Raw genomic sequence first — 15,219 nt, forward strand, 5'->3', positions numbered from 1 at the left:
ATATATATATATATATATAATGGGTGGGTGTGTGTGTATAGCTTTGTATTTTAGAGGGGTGGAAGGGAATTTACAAATTTACATGTCCCCGCTGTGTTTAGTGACTAGATAACTTGGACAGGTGACCATGGTTGTCCACCAACTGGCAAGGGAATATTATTTTCTGTGTCACCAAACCTGAAATGTGAATTCACACTCAACTGTTTGATATATATGTTTGATATATATTTTATTCCTCTAAAAACAGTAATTATAATGATGGATATTATTACTAGCTATATGCAAAGGATTATTCTGGCCAATTTTAAATTTACAAGTACCTCCATGATGCAAAACAATGTTTGTAATCCCTTAACGAACCAGTGGTAGCTCTGGGCACTAGTGATATTTTGTACCTCCAGCACATGTTATGGCATCAACCTGCTGCCACTGCTGCTTCAGTATATGTATTTTGCAGAGTGAGTGTGTGGGACTGATATGTGCTAACAAGCCCAAGTGAGTATGGCTAGCCTCACCTCCTAATGTGCTAATAAATGCAGTGGCTTGACAAACCGCTGTCTATGTTAATATATGCGCCTTCACTTTCCTGTGACAAGGTGAGGTTCTGAGGGCAGGTAAACAACACACTGCAGCTGCAGGGTTGATGGATACGACCTAGTGCTTGCTTTAATGTGTGTGAATGTGTTTCTTATCCTAACACCCTACTCTTCTGAACTTTGACTTGACAAGGAGCAGATGTCCCAGAATCAATTTAGTGTTGAATTAGCTAACAGATGTTAAGTGATAGCCTATCCAGGTAAATGTCATACAGTAATGAAATACTGCAGCTAAATCTTGTTTTATTAATATGAAATGAAAAGGCATATTTCTGTTGAATTATGTTTTAACATGGCTTTTACAAAATTGCTATATCCTTACAAAAAACTAGTATATTCTTTAGATTTATGTAGTGCTATAATTTAGATTATAATAGATTATGTAGATTGAAGTAAACATTTCCATTGAACCTACCTGCAACTGTCGCAATTACATTGAAATAAAATGGTTACATTACAAAGTAATAGCACTAACCTGTCTCGGCTCCTCCGGGAAGGGAAGGCAGCGTTGCAGCCAGCCACAGTGCACACATGCATCTCTTTGAGGTGCACATTCTTGTAGTGCAGTTTCATGCTATAGGAGCTCTTGAAGCTCTTCTTACACACATAGCAGATCTTGGGGTCAGGACTTGAGCACGGGTCTCCCTCTGGTGATTGAGAAGAAGGGAATTTGGGTGGGCTGGCTCCATAGCTCATCGAAGAGATGAAACTCTCGTGCAGAGCAGCCATGCTTGCAGCAGCGGCAGCAGCCGCGGCCATGCCTCCATTATAGAGGCCATACTGGCCCATGCAGAACATGTCATAAGTAGGATCGTTGAGTTCCTCCTTGATCTTGATAGGGGGCAGATGAGGTGAGGGTGAGGAATGACCCTTGCCTTCCATTTCCTTTCTCAAATGGGCTTCCTCACCACCCTCATCGTCCTGTTCCTTGTCCAGACCCCTTCCGCCCCTGATGTGTTTTTGCTGTTCCTCCACATCTATCAGCTCATCACGGTAGAACATCTTGGAATCAGAGGTTTCAGACTCATTCTCAAAGTCTCTCTCATGGTCCTGGTCCTCAGAGGTGAAGCTGTCCATACAACGTAGCTCACCAGAGCCCTGAAGATCATTTCCACCCCTGCTGTCACTACCAGTCCCTTCCCGGCATTCATCTTCACTATGTCTCATCATGCCTCTTAGAGCTAAGCCAGGGCTCATCTCATCCTGGGAAGGGGATTGCTGCCCACTTCCACCACTGTGATTCCCATTACCATTTCCGCTATTGTTGTTGCTGTTACAGTTACCATTCATTTTGACATTGTTGTGAAGAAGGGATGACTGGTGATGGTGGTGATTATGGTGGAGGTCATCGTCATCATCATCTTTGTCATCATATTCATCTGCTACATCAATTACTTCCTTCTCAATCTTCACTGGCATGCTAGATTTACGAGGCTTCTTTTTGGGCGTGGGGTCTATGATGCCAGTGGTGTGGTCGTGATTGGCATTATGTGTATGTAAGCGGTGGGACATGGGTCCGGCCTCTGACATATGAACATTGTTGTGTGAAGCTGCCGCTGCAGCAGCCAGGATCTGCTGTTGTTGGTCCATCAGGGTGGTACTGTTGGTGGTGGTGGGCAGGATGGGGCTGGTGGGCAGTGACACTGGAGGACTGACAAGGTCAGCAGGGGACAGTAGTGTACGGTAGAATGGGGGCACTGGCTGGACTGGCTGCACTGACTTCAGGGTGGGGAACACCAGTGGGCTTTGCAGGGGTGACTGAAGTATAGGGTCTACTGGTGGAGTAGTGAAGCCCAGTGGTGGCCTTCCAGGGCTGGTGAGTGTGAAGCCACCATTCTTGGTGCTTGAGATGACAGGTGTACCAGGGGTTGAATTGGCACGAATGAGGTCCTTGTCGCGGTTATTGCGCAGCATGGGCATGTGCAACCGTGGATTGGGATTGGCACTGTGGCGGTTGCGGCTGCGTAGTGAGCTGAAGACCATATTGCAGCCCTCAATGGTGCAACGGTGTTTAATCTTCAGGTGTACAGCATTATAATGTATCTTAAGTGTGCCTTTGTCATAAAAGGTTTTGCCACAAGAGTTGCAGCACACACGACCCTTGCGTGAGGTCGATCCCATGCGGCGCATGCGGTGCATTTTGGAGGAAAAGGAAGCATGGGTGATGGTTTTAGCATGCTCGTCTTTTACAAAGTGGTGGTGGACCTGGTGGTCACTCAAGCTGTTGGTTTGCTGAGGCTGATTCTGGGACTGCTGTTGGCCCTGTTGCTGTTGCTGCTGGAGCTGTGACTGCTGTTGCTGCTGTTGTTGAGCCTGCTGGGTAGAGGGGGTTGGTGAGATGGGTGATGCTCTGTTGTTGGGCTCTGTCTTGGGTTCAATGTTGTTGTTCATGGCTCCCAGGGCTCCACGGCTAGGGCTCTGGCCTGTACGGAACGGTGACAGGGACACTTCTGACTCACTGGTCTCCACCTGTTCACCTTGGTTTGGCAGTGTGGGCTCCCGGAGCCGGAGAGCAGACTGCTCCATAGGCAGGCCATTGGGGGGCAATCCGAGCATGGGGGCAGAGACTGGGTTGATGTACTGGAAGGGCAGGAGGAAAGCTAAGCTGTTGGGGATATTCTCGAAATGGTGAATGCTTGATGGGCTACTGTTTTCCAGGTGTGTCAGAAGCCCGGGGCTGCGGGTTCGGTTGTTGCTTTCAATGAATGTCCTAATCCCGGAGTCTGTCTTGGAGGAGGGAACTGTAACTGCCTGACCTTCCTTCTCCTGAATGGCCATCAGCTCTACAATGGACTTAGTCTCACCAAAGCGCAGGAACTGCTGCAGGGTGATGATCTCCTCTTCTCGGGACATGATGGTCCAGCGGTCCAGCACCTTGCCTGCAGCATCCTAGATGCCCCAGAAGAGACAAGAGAGAAGACAAAATACATACCATTATTGATTGTGCATAATCAGTCTGGTCAAAGCAGAAGATAGAGTTTGAAAGGGCAGATTTTTCTGCTCATGAAATTCAGAGGCTCCTGGACCAACAAGTAACTGACAGAGCTTTGTCGAAGCCTCCCCCACCCTCTTCCACTATCCCTCTTTGCCATCCACTTTTCACTTGTTTATTTTTATTTCAATAAATCAGCCCTGCGATTGTGATCATTAATCACACACTGAGAGAGTAGGCAAGAGTTTAATTCAGTCTCAAGCAAACAAATCGAAAGCACTGAGGTGGGGCGATTAGTAGGTCTCTGCGACTTCCAACACTGTAGGGATAGGGATCTGTGAGACTGACAAAAAAAGCTTTGTAAAAGATGTGAACTCTTGCTGGGACTCCCTCCGTACACAAACTATACCTACCTAGGGATATTTACAAAATGGTGTGAGGCAGAAAACCTTGGTTGGTAGGCATTTTTCTCTGTGTGTAGGCAGTGAAATGCTCGGGGGAACATGGGACTGCTAGAATATGTATCAGGGAATGGCTTTAGACATTGAATGAGAAAAACAAATTTCTATTTAAGGATGTATTTGAGTGCCTTAACAGTGGCATTGAGCATGTGTTCCTTTCATTTGGTAGGCTGTATAGTCATCATGCTTTTATGTTAGGACACATAACCTGTGTTACCTTAAATATTAATCAAATTTAAAAGATTTTACCATCTGTTTCACTTTAAATATAATAAGTGACCATGTCATTTACGAGACGCGAGACGGTCAACCAAGGATGCATTTTCAGTTGACTGTGGCTACCTATTTGAAGGTACATAAATGTAAAATAACAAATATTAACAATAGATTATTTATAATAGCCCATGGCCAGTTCCTGTATTTTTTTAGGCTTGGAAATGATGAGAAACAGGTATTCATTCTAAGAGACCAGAGCTACTCTGATGGGACTTTGACATTATTCCAAATTGAACACTCTACTTGGCAAGTGTCTTTCAGAGATGTGCTATTAACGGCTGAAAAATAAAAAGCGTAGTCTCTGTGCAAAAGTGAACATTATCAAACATCAGGATATGGCAAGGGATTCTGGGAAAATAATCTTGGCAAAGCCTGAGAATTTACTTTGTGGTTGAGCCACTGAGTTTGAGGCAATAAATGATTGACCCAGTGCTCTTGTCCTCTTGTATGAACCCGTATTCCTCCCTGCTTCATAGCACTTATGACCAAACTCTTAACAAAATGATCCTTGGACAGTAACTGCTGCCACTGCTGTTGTTATATAAGATGGTGTGGTATGAGTGTTTGGGTGAACAAGTAAGAAATAGAGGAAAGAGATAGAGACATAGTGTAAATACTTCATTTTACACACAGATTCCAGGGGGACCAGATGCAAGTGACATCAAGGGAGTAACGCAAGGGATGACAATTAGTCACAGTGAAATGGTAACATTTCATATGTGCTCCTAGCTGCTGGCATCTATAAAAGATAAATGGCATCTCTGGTGAGTAAAAGCTGTAAAAACCAACATCACAAAGCACAAAGGGCCTGTAAGGAGAAAACAGAAGATAAATGTTTAAAGAGAGACAGTGAAAGAGAGATAGTACGGGAGAGACACAGAGGAAGAAGAGCAGAAAAACAGAGAAAATAAAAGTGTGAGTGGTTTCATATCATGCCCTCAGATATACTGGAGAAATAGATTCTTCTGAGACGAAACATCAATAGTCACTGGGGTATTTGTTGTTAAATATACATTAAAAAACATTTTACACTTTCATTCTGTGTGTGCTCTGGAGTTTTTGCCTGGAGGTATGACTTTAAATTCTAGCCTGGGCACTATTATTTCATACTGCATGGCCATCTGGGCATTAGTACTTCCATTTGATTTAATTGAAACAAAAAAATGAAAGCAAATTAGAAAGTGAATCTTTAAATAGTTCCACAAACACATTTCTTTAGAAACTGTAGTTCTAAGAAGTGAATCAGTCTTTTTAATATTTTCTAGTGACAAAAAAGATGTCGTTTTTACAGTCATAAGTCTAATTAGAAGTATGAAAAATTCTAAATGCAAAAGTGTATTATTCTAATTAAGCGTCTCTGTTTCAAAAGCAGTAAATAGCAGGACAGAGTACCGGCATTTTTGGGATCATTAGTAGGTCACATTTAATTCAATTTAAGCCAGTTTAAGAAACACATTTCCTAACTGCCCCACTTTGATGTTTGCTTGTCAAATTTAGATTGAAATAACATTCATAGGAACCACAAGCTTCAAAAAAGGAGTTAATTTTAAAGAGGGTTCCATTAATAACACTCTAGGAATAAGTCTTGAGCTATAAGTAATATCATTAAATAAAACTACACAAGCTTTGCAAGGTTATATATATATATCAACATGATTGCTTGACCGAAGTCAACATCTTGACTGAATCAAACATCGTTTAGACATTTATTTTACCCTGTACTAGTCCTACCCTGTGCCTCCACTTCCCTACTCATGAAGTCGAACAAAAGCCAAAACACAATGACACAGGCCAAACTGCAACCCATTAGTGTTAGGAAGGGCCAGCCAGTTGTCAGAACAGGTCAGCACTTCTGCTATTCACTGGACCCTGTCTGAGAGGAGGCTATCCAAGCACTCCTCGTTCACTGGTCAATTGAGTTTTGGAGGCTAGTCAACAAGCGTTTTGGTCTGGGGTTGTGCTTGTAGCACAGAGTCAACACAAATTCAAAAATGGATCAAATCGGTCCAGAAAAGGATGTGAGGGGACAAACTTGATTAAGGTTCAGTCCATGTGGAACTACTACTGCTATTTATTCCAAGAAGCCTTTGAATACATGGCTGTACTGCAAACATAACAACTATATTTTGCAATATATCATTTTTTAGTAGCAATGTTAAACTCCATACAAATATGTTTAATTCATATAAGCCCCAAAATGAATAAACAACCAAAGATGAGAAAAAATGTGTATGTATTGTATTAGAATGAGTATCTAAGGTATGAGCTGACACATTTTCAGACAAACACATGCCCCTTACTACAGTAAGTCTCACAACTCCACTCCCCTGCATTAGCCTTGTGATGCTGTGAGAGAAACAAATATGCCATTAGAAGCACTTTTACAAGTAGGCACTCATCTTCCAATTAGCTTAATGTGGCCCTCTTTCCCCTATATTTTCCAGGCGTGCCCCACCTCTTCTTGTGCACTCCCTCCAGTAAAATCTCATTAATCCACCCCTCCCCCATCTCCCCCAGTGCTATGACATATTAGTCTGTCATTATGCATCCCAGAGTCCTTTAAACAATACAGCTAAACCTCTGTTTGCCAGGTTAATGACTATTAGCCAATAATTACAGCAGAGAGACGATGGAGTACCCACTTTATCTGGTGGACAGCCTGCTGCTGTTAGTTTATTTTATCTGCCTTCCTCCATGTCTCTCAGAATTAACCTAGCAACGGCTGTATTTATTCATCTCTCTGCCTCTGCAATGCATTCTTAATTCATGGTTGTCTCTAATACTGTGCTGCTGGATGTGGTATAGTGGGTGTGTGGTGGGGTATCCACCTTGCAAATTGCTGACAATGAGGATGAGCAAATGATGGCCTTGTCATGGGCCAGGGCACCACTGTCAGTTAAAACAAATCAGGCAATTATGCAATTAGAAGGTTATGTGCTGGGCTGTATTAAGAGCCGGGGCGTGCAGTGTTGTTAGGTTGCATGGTGTGCATTAGGGATTAACAGTTTAACATGTATATGCTTTTCACTAATCATCACCTATCATACTCACTGACTGAGTGTCTTTGGAAAGCAATAGAGAGAGATGCCATGCTAGGCACACGTGAAAAAAAAAGAAAATATTAAATCGTATTGTCCTTTTCCTATATACAGTAGATCAAATGGGAGATCTCTGACCCACAGAGAGGTTGTGTCATATAGCTTCTCTAGTTACATTTCCGTGCACAATTTATGTGTTATGTACAGTCTGTGTAGGATGACACTACACTGGTTCAACATTAACATAAGAGCAAGTCAACTGATCATAAGACAGTATCACTTACAATAGGGAGGATCAGTTCTCACAATGGCAAAGTGAACCATGGGAACCACATTGATTCACCAATCACCTTGCAGTGAATGCGATCTTCACCAAGCCTCGAGGGAATCCCCATTGATCTCCAGTCCTGCTTTCAGATCCAGTTCCTTAAAAAAACTGCTCTATCCCTGTGTTCGCCACTTCAAGGGAGGTTAAGCAGAAGTTCCTTGTGATCTGAGAAGGTCTTGAACCTTGGTGCTTCCTTTTCCATATTCTGTTTCTCTCCCCACCCCATCCGAGGCTGTATGAATAATGCAGAGGATCTAGTGGCAAGGGGTGCCATGGGGGATGGGTTCACGCAAAGCCCACTGCCTGGAGCCATCACATCAGAGGGCAAGAGCTCCCAAGACACAGGCTGCTCCCCCATTGGCTCCCCAATGGCAGGTCAGAGGTCATGTGTGAACAACCAGCTCTACTTCTTCCCCTGTGATGGACCACAGGGAAATCAGTAGCTACGTCCAGATGTGGGTGGAGGACATTTGTAAGAATCATAGAGGTTGAAATTTGCACTCTGTGATCATGGTAAATTCCTCCTTTATGCTCTGCACATCAAAAGAATTTGTTACTTTTTCGATGTGACCTTAGATGTTTGATGTTTTCTAAACTGCGGAAACATTGACTTGTATCTCTATAGCAAGATGACAATCTACTGTACATCGGCTGTCTGCTGACATACACGATGACATCAATGTGTTAACAAGACAACAGTAAAAACATGCCATCCTATCATCAAAGACAGATCGAGCAGTAACCCTGTGGACCAATCAGACTCACCATTATGTCCCCTTGCGGTTGCCTATTACAAGGACAGGCATTTCATAAATTAAGCCATCACTTCGTGAAATGTACCTTTTTGAAATATGTACATGAAAGATCTGGTATATTATGATATTGTGTGGTTTACAGCTGTTTTCCAATACATCAGATTATAAAAAATAACAAATAGCAGCCAAACATATAACCACACTGTCCCTCTGGGACACTGGTGAAAGTAGTGTGCAAAGAATAACATACTTGTGCCATCTTTTATGTCAGCAGACAAGGTTGATGCCTTCCTGAAAGAGGTCTGGTTTTAATAAGTGACAATTTGTAGTTACTTTTTGGTAGGCAATTTGATACAACAGATAAAACAGCTGCTCAAAATCATGTTACAGTATATGTATTTAACTGACACTTATGTTCATCCTTGGCCTTTTTTAGTTTGCGCACAACCTTAAATAAATTTGGCAAATACAAATTTAATTTAATCTTTAATCATTAAAGGATGGCCGCCACTAATTTCAGCATGTATGGAAGAAAAGACAGAATATGTCGAAACATAAACACAAAAGTTAAATTTGCCAAAACCAGTTTTTTGATACAATGTCCACTCAATAGTCAATATGTAAATACAGTTAATTCAATAAAGTCTCATATTTCTGATTAAAACTGGGAACCATATTATTCAAGTTTGATTCCTATTTTATCATTTAATTAACAACCATGCAAAGCACATTGCCTGGTCAATATTATACTCAATACTGCCAGAGAGGACAGCTTGCTGGACTCTGGTGTGAGTAAATGTGAAGAGGCCACAGGGCTTATTTCACCAGGCCAGACATACTGATCAACCAACAGGCCGCAAGATACCATGCCTTCACCTCTCAACCTGATTTAACTCATGGCTTTGGTTAAAATTTCATGACTGTGTGTTAGTTGTTGCTGAGGGCACACTAATCGACTGGAGTGAGATTTATAGTGCAGTTGCAGACTGCAAGGATAGAGGAGTGTGTGTGTTTGTGTGTGTGTGTTGTGTGTGGGGGGGTATTATAGAGGACTTTACCACAGACGTGTGAGTCACAATCTGGCACATCCCATGTTCCAGGTGGCTTTTAGTAAACAGTTTCCGTTTCTTCTTCCACTGACTTGTCTTTTTTCATTATCTGTTTTTGAAAACAAACCTGTCATTTTAAAAAAAGGTCTGCTAACCTCTGATTCATCCAACCCCCCTGACCTCCACCCCCACCATCACCACCCTTTTTGTTTTAAAGCTGTCCCTCGGCATCTTTAAAAAGTGAAAAGGACAGTCCTTTGGCCACAGCCCAGCAGAGGTGCAGATGGGGCGGCACATGGAAGCCATTTCAGGCCCCGATGCGCTGCAGAGCAAAGTCGGCTGTTCTCTGAGTTCAGAACCTCTGAAGAACCACCTCGCAGCGCTTACATGTGAGCAACGTCTGGGTCTGGACTGATGTATTGATTCCCTGTCAAGTTTCACAAAGCATACACAATAACGTTGGCTTGCCTCACCCAACTGTGCTAAGGAACCGTAGCCGTGGTCAATGTGTAAAACTCAGCGGGCCTAGCACTGAGCTCGAGGGGATGCCTCAGAGAAGAGGGGTGGAGTGATAGAAGCAGCGAGGGAACGCCTGATGGTTCACATTAATTGAGGATGATTCGTGTGATCTGCTGGGTCTGGATGCAGCAGCCAGGTCTGTCGTGGGCCTGGGAGACAGATGTGGGGGCCGCTGTGCCCCCCCCAGGGCCAATGGAGAGCAGCGAGGCGGCTGAGAAATGGTCTGTCTGTCCAATGTGTGTGTGTTGGTAGAGATGGGGGGGGGTGGAGCTGACAACCTGCTTTTCTTTTCCTCTTACATCACATCTCCTTTGTCTTGATTACTATTTTGGCAGGAAGCCGGTGCAGAGAAGGTGCATTAACATATGCTCACAATTTGCTCTTGGGCCACGTAGTTACATGTTTCTACAATGTCTGTCATTTCTGTTCCTCTTTTGTGTAATACAAATTATCACATTATACCCTTAGGCTAGTAATGGTAGCAAAACGCATTCTTTGGTTGGTAACTGCGCCTAGTGAAACTAAACTAAACTATAAAAGCATTAAACATGTATTTATTGCTAATGAAAACTTTACATGAGGGGTCCAGCTGATAAAACCAATATGTGACAAGTTGTTTGTGACTAAACTGTGTATAAAATTTGACATAGTTGCAACCCTAATTGCAAAAAATTGTTACTTTTTTCCTGAATATTCTTCTATACTACCTGGAACGTAACATTGATCTTCACACAATCAAAATAATCCACACATCACGCTACTGTGTAAAAGGAAATAGATGTGAATGGATAATGGATTGTACTGTAGGTAAACCTCCAGAGTCATTTTGTTTTGGTCTAGCTGGGAACAGATAGAGGTGTCTGTAACACACAGCCACACTGCATTAGAGGGGCTTTTCAGCTTTCTCCTGTGCTTTTGCTATGGAGCATGCAGGAGGAAAGAGAATAAGCTAATGGACTCTTTACTTAATGTGATCAGAGCCATTATTGACATGCTGCCAGGAAGATGCAAGACCATTAACTCAAGCCTCTCTCTGGTATCTTCCCTCCACCCTGCTCCTTTCCCCGACAGTATTTCATTGCCGACCGAACTCACATATGGAGGAAGGGCCACTAGGGGGTCTGGGTGCCCCTAAGGAGTCTGTGTCTGTCATGTTAACTAGGAATCTGTGATAGACTGTTCAGCGAATTGGCAAAAATGTGTTGCTCAGGACTATGTAATTGTAAATCACTCATTATTGCAGTGTGTTACAATACATACACAAACACACACACACACACACACACACACACACTATATACTATATTATTTGTGTCTGAAATTACAAGAGGATATCAGTGACTGCTGAACAAGTGCTCCAATTTTTATGCAGCGTGCTGGCTTGGCAGCTTACCATGCAAATCAGTCTTTTTAAATCAGCCTTATTACTCTGTTACATGCTAACATAACTACTTACTAATATAATACAAAATGTGTGCTAAAATTTCTGACACCTCAGAAATACACATAAATAAAATCTAAGGTCCAAATCATATAATCAAAGTACAAAATAAAATGCATTATACAACTCACAAGACAACCAAGCTACCAAATTAGTTAATTCATTTGGGCAGTTTTACTCACTTAAATTTCTTATTGCAGCAAAAATCAAATGTCCATACACAATAATAAAGCACTTACCCAGTATTATTTTAGTATTTCTAAATTGTGGTACATTGATATACAATTTTGGTCATACGAAACAGCAACTGCAATTCTTCAATACACAATCACACCTTTAAAAAGTTTTTTATAAAGTATTTTTGCATGATCTTAAAGGACACAATTCAGGTTGAAAGTTGTTGTAAAAAGATTAGATCTAGTTAGATATAGTTATGATTATGTGATGAAATAATTAGACTATTTAGACTTGGCTTTAATTGTTTCTTAGTACTTATGGTGAACAATAATAACAATATTGGTATGTGTTAAGAATACTGTTTTATCAATGTGAAATAGTGCAATGAGTTGGTAAAATTACAAATTACAAACAGTACAGTATCCCTGTTTTTAAACTCCAGCCTCACTGGAATTGTTGCATGGCATGTAAGTTGGCTCATCCATCTTGCAGGCACAGGGTGCCAGTGTGGCTGCAGTGTAATTTACACTACTCCAACCTATGTGCCAGAACACATCTATCCCTGTGGCCCTGGGGCTCACATCGCCAGCAGCCTAGAGGATGTTCGTGTTTATGTGTGAATGCATGTGTATGTGTGAGATAGTGTATGCTTGTGTCTGTGATCATGGGGGTACAGGAAGAGGTGCTCAGGTCTCTAGGGGCATGGTTCCAGGTCCCTGGGCCTGTCTACTGTCATAAGTTCCAGAATGGTGATTACTTACTGCAAAAATAAACACCATTACCATCTGGAGCTGCCTCTTTGTACTGTAACTTATACACCAAGAAAAGCTCTAGACCATCAAAACACACAGGATCAAGAACAATAACAGGGGAAAAAAATCCCTGTACATGTTTGTAAGCATATGCCATGTAATTACTTGGAGGAAAACCTTTAATTTTAAATGCTTAGATCAATTTAAAGGCCTTTTTCAAACATAGCTGGTTAAAAAAACAGCCCTTGATCTGTATGAGGGGGCAGATAGTGAAGAATAAAAGATTTACCATGATGCATGGTGAGAAAGGTTGGATGATGGGGGTCATTCAAGACCGTTGAGGCCTTGCAGAGCCAGCAGATGTTTGATCCATCCACAGCACATCTGGTCCTCAACACACTCAATCCATTTCACTCGACTTCTCTTTTTTAGATTTTCATTGTTCCTCACGGTCCACTAAACTTTGCATTCCCCCTTGCGGCCCACAAATATTTATTCACAATCATTCATACTGCCCACTTAGAGAGTAATTTTAACTTATAGGCATTTGTTTTTGCATATGATTTGCATTGTTTTAGGGTTTGTTTTTTATTTGAATATATATATTTATATATGGAGATCACTTCTTCAGATGATAAGCTGGAACTTCAGTGGCACTAGGCAGTGAAATGAAAACTGTCATTCATATTGTAGTTCTCATTGTAGTGGGCCCTAGGAGGGTCATATAGGGCTTAACAGCTTCATTGTTTCTTTTATTGTTGGAAACAGAGAGGGGTGTGTACTGCACAGGTTTGTGAATTCTGGAGTGCGACGTGACAAGAGGACTGTCAACTCCCTGTAACTCTCCATGCAACTTCCTTTAATAAATGTCAACTCTATGACCCAGCGGCAAATCCCTGGCAGGCTGGGTGGCCGTGTCAGCAGGCCAGTGGGCCACACAATGTCTGGACTTGGCCTCAGTGACATGGGGGAAGTGGAGCAAACCGCTGTTCTGTTTGTTCAGAGAAGGGATGCAGGGCCACCTGGAGGCTCAGGTCCAGGATCACCAGACAAAAACATAACCTGCGTTTGTGTGTGTTGGGATAGATTGCGTGTTTGTGTTTGCATGAATTTACAATAGTGTCTGTAGAGAATTAGTCTAAAAAGGGTGTGTGACAATTCATTAGAAAATAAAATTAAGTGCAAATTGAATGTATTCGTGCTATGCTAATAACACTGTAGGCCAGCCCTGGTTTAACCCCATGTGTAATGCAATCTTCCTGTGTTTGGGTCTGGCCTGGTTTGGCAGTGCTGTGCAGTGCAATGCTATTGATCCCTATAGCCTTGTGGTCTGCAGGGTTCCTGTCAGTAAACGCAATGAGACGGAGCACCTTCCAATCCCCCTCCCTGCCCTGTGTAGCACTACAAGCTAAACAGCCATCACAGAAACTCAATACAGGCCGACTGGGCCCTAGTCATCCGCTAGCAGCAGTACCCTACAACGTCCCACGAGGCTCCAGCTAAGTCAATTTAGTGTCAGTGTAGCATCTCACCTCGCAGACCTGTTGCCAGCCTAATATGTCGCGCTAATATGTCTCTCCATATGAATTACAAGGCTGTGAGAGGAACCCAGATGCAATAAGTATGGATTAGCTAATGTCCAGATTCTGTCTGAGTCTTGTTGGGATGGAGGGGGGAGAGCTAACGGTAGTAATAGCCTCTAACAGGGTGTCTGGCTGTGGCTTGGAGGTGAGATGGGGGCATACAGGCTTCTGGGATTTCTAAGGAGCTCTGGGAAATAAACTTTCCTCACTGCCGTAGGAGAATTAGGGGAAGTGCTGAGAGGGATAACATTGAAAGAATGATTAGTGAAGAATGAAAGAGATGGAAAGAGTGCGATGGGCTGTTAATGCTATTTTTCTGACTATTGATCAACCTGGAGGGCTAGAGTTGTTTCGGTTAGAGGTTTCGAAGCTCTTACCTTGTCTGCTGTGTGTCTGTGTGTTAATGTGTGAACCCATTGATTTGTATTGTACTTGTGTAGTTGCCCTGTATGTAGGCCAAAGCGCCTGACAGAGGAAGAGTGGGATGGGAGCAGAGCTTGGAAGGAAAAGAAAACAAAAAGGTGGGAGAAGAGGTGAACATGTGGTCAAACGGGGGCGTAATTAGGAACCATGTTACCACTAAACTCTATATATTGATCAGGGATAATTCACACACACCATATCTTCCCCTCGGCCAGTGTGCCTAGGTGCTTTAATAATTCATGTTGCCTTATAACTCTTGTACATTGCTACCCAATACCTATTTACATCTACCTGATTTCAAACCTCTTTTAAGCATTCAGTTTTTTTATTCCTATGTCTCTGTAAACTAGTATTGAAAGCACATTTGATAGATAGTTAATAAATGGGAATGCTGGGAAATGTCTCTTCCTATACTAATAAATTTCCTTTTTAAGAAAAAAAAAAATTAACTGCACAAGTACCAGTGTGGTTGTGTTTTTCTTAAACTTTAAATTGAATTATTGGAACCTGGTCTTCCAGACCTGGTCTCTTGATATGTGATTAAAATTGATGTCTTGTTGATGGCAGCCATATGGGGGGAAAACAGAATCTGTAGCCTTTTTTTAACAGTGCTACCAAAAAATGTCTCACAGAAGTAGCTGTCAACTGTTTATCAGAGGGACCATACACCCACCAAAAAACATATGTTGTTTTTTTCTAATAAACAAACACACTCATACATACACACGCACAATCACACACACAGAGGCCATGATTGCCATTGGCAATCCCTGCAGGCAGATGTGGAGTGTGTGCCAGCGGCCTGCTGAGTGAGTAGGCCAGTGTGCCCCTAGCTCAGTGCTGGGCACTACGCTGAGCTGCTTTGATGTATGTGTGTATGTATGTGTGT

General features: G+C 42.4%; 1 protein-coding gene across 4 annotated transcripts in view; it reads right to left on the reverse strand.

Annotated features, from left to right (window-relative positions):
- bnc2 (basonuclin 2) overlaps positions 1–15,219 on the reverse strand; it is a 163,949-nt gene that overhangs the window by 15,549 nt on the left and 133,181 nt on the right. For all 4 annotated transcript variants that reach the window (XM_035660379.1, XM_035660377.1, XM_035660378.1 and 1 more), the window contains one exon: positions 1,072–3,485. In XM_035660379.1, coding sequence (XP_035516272.1) covers positions 1,072–3,485 — 2,414 coding nt within the window. The remainder of the gene's footprint in view (positions 1–1,071; positions 3,486–15,219) is intronic.

This window comes from Morone saxatilis, unplaced genomic scaffold, assembly GCF_004916995.1.
Source record: "Morone saxatilis isolate NCDOM2014 unplaced genomic scaffold, NCSU_SB_2.0 Contig17, whole genome shotgun sequence".
Taxonomy (NCBI): domain Eukaryota; kingdom Metazoa; phylum Chordata; class Actinopteri; family Moronidae; genus Morone; species Morone saxatilis.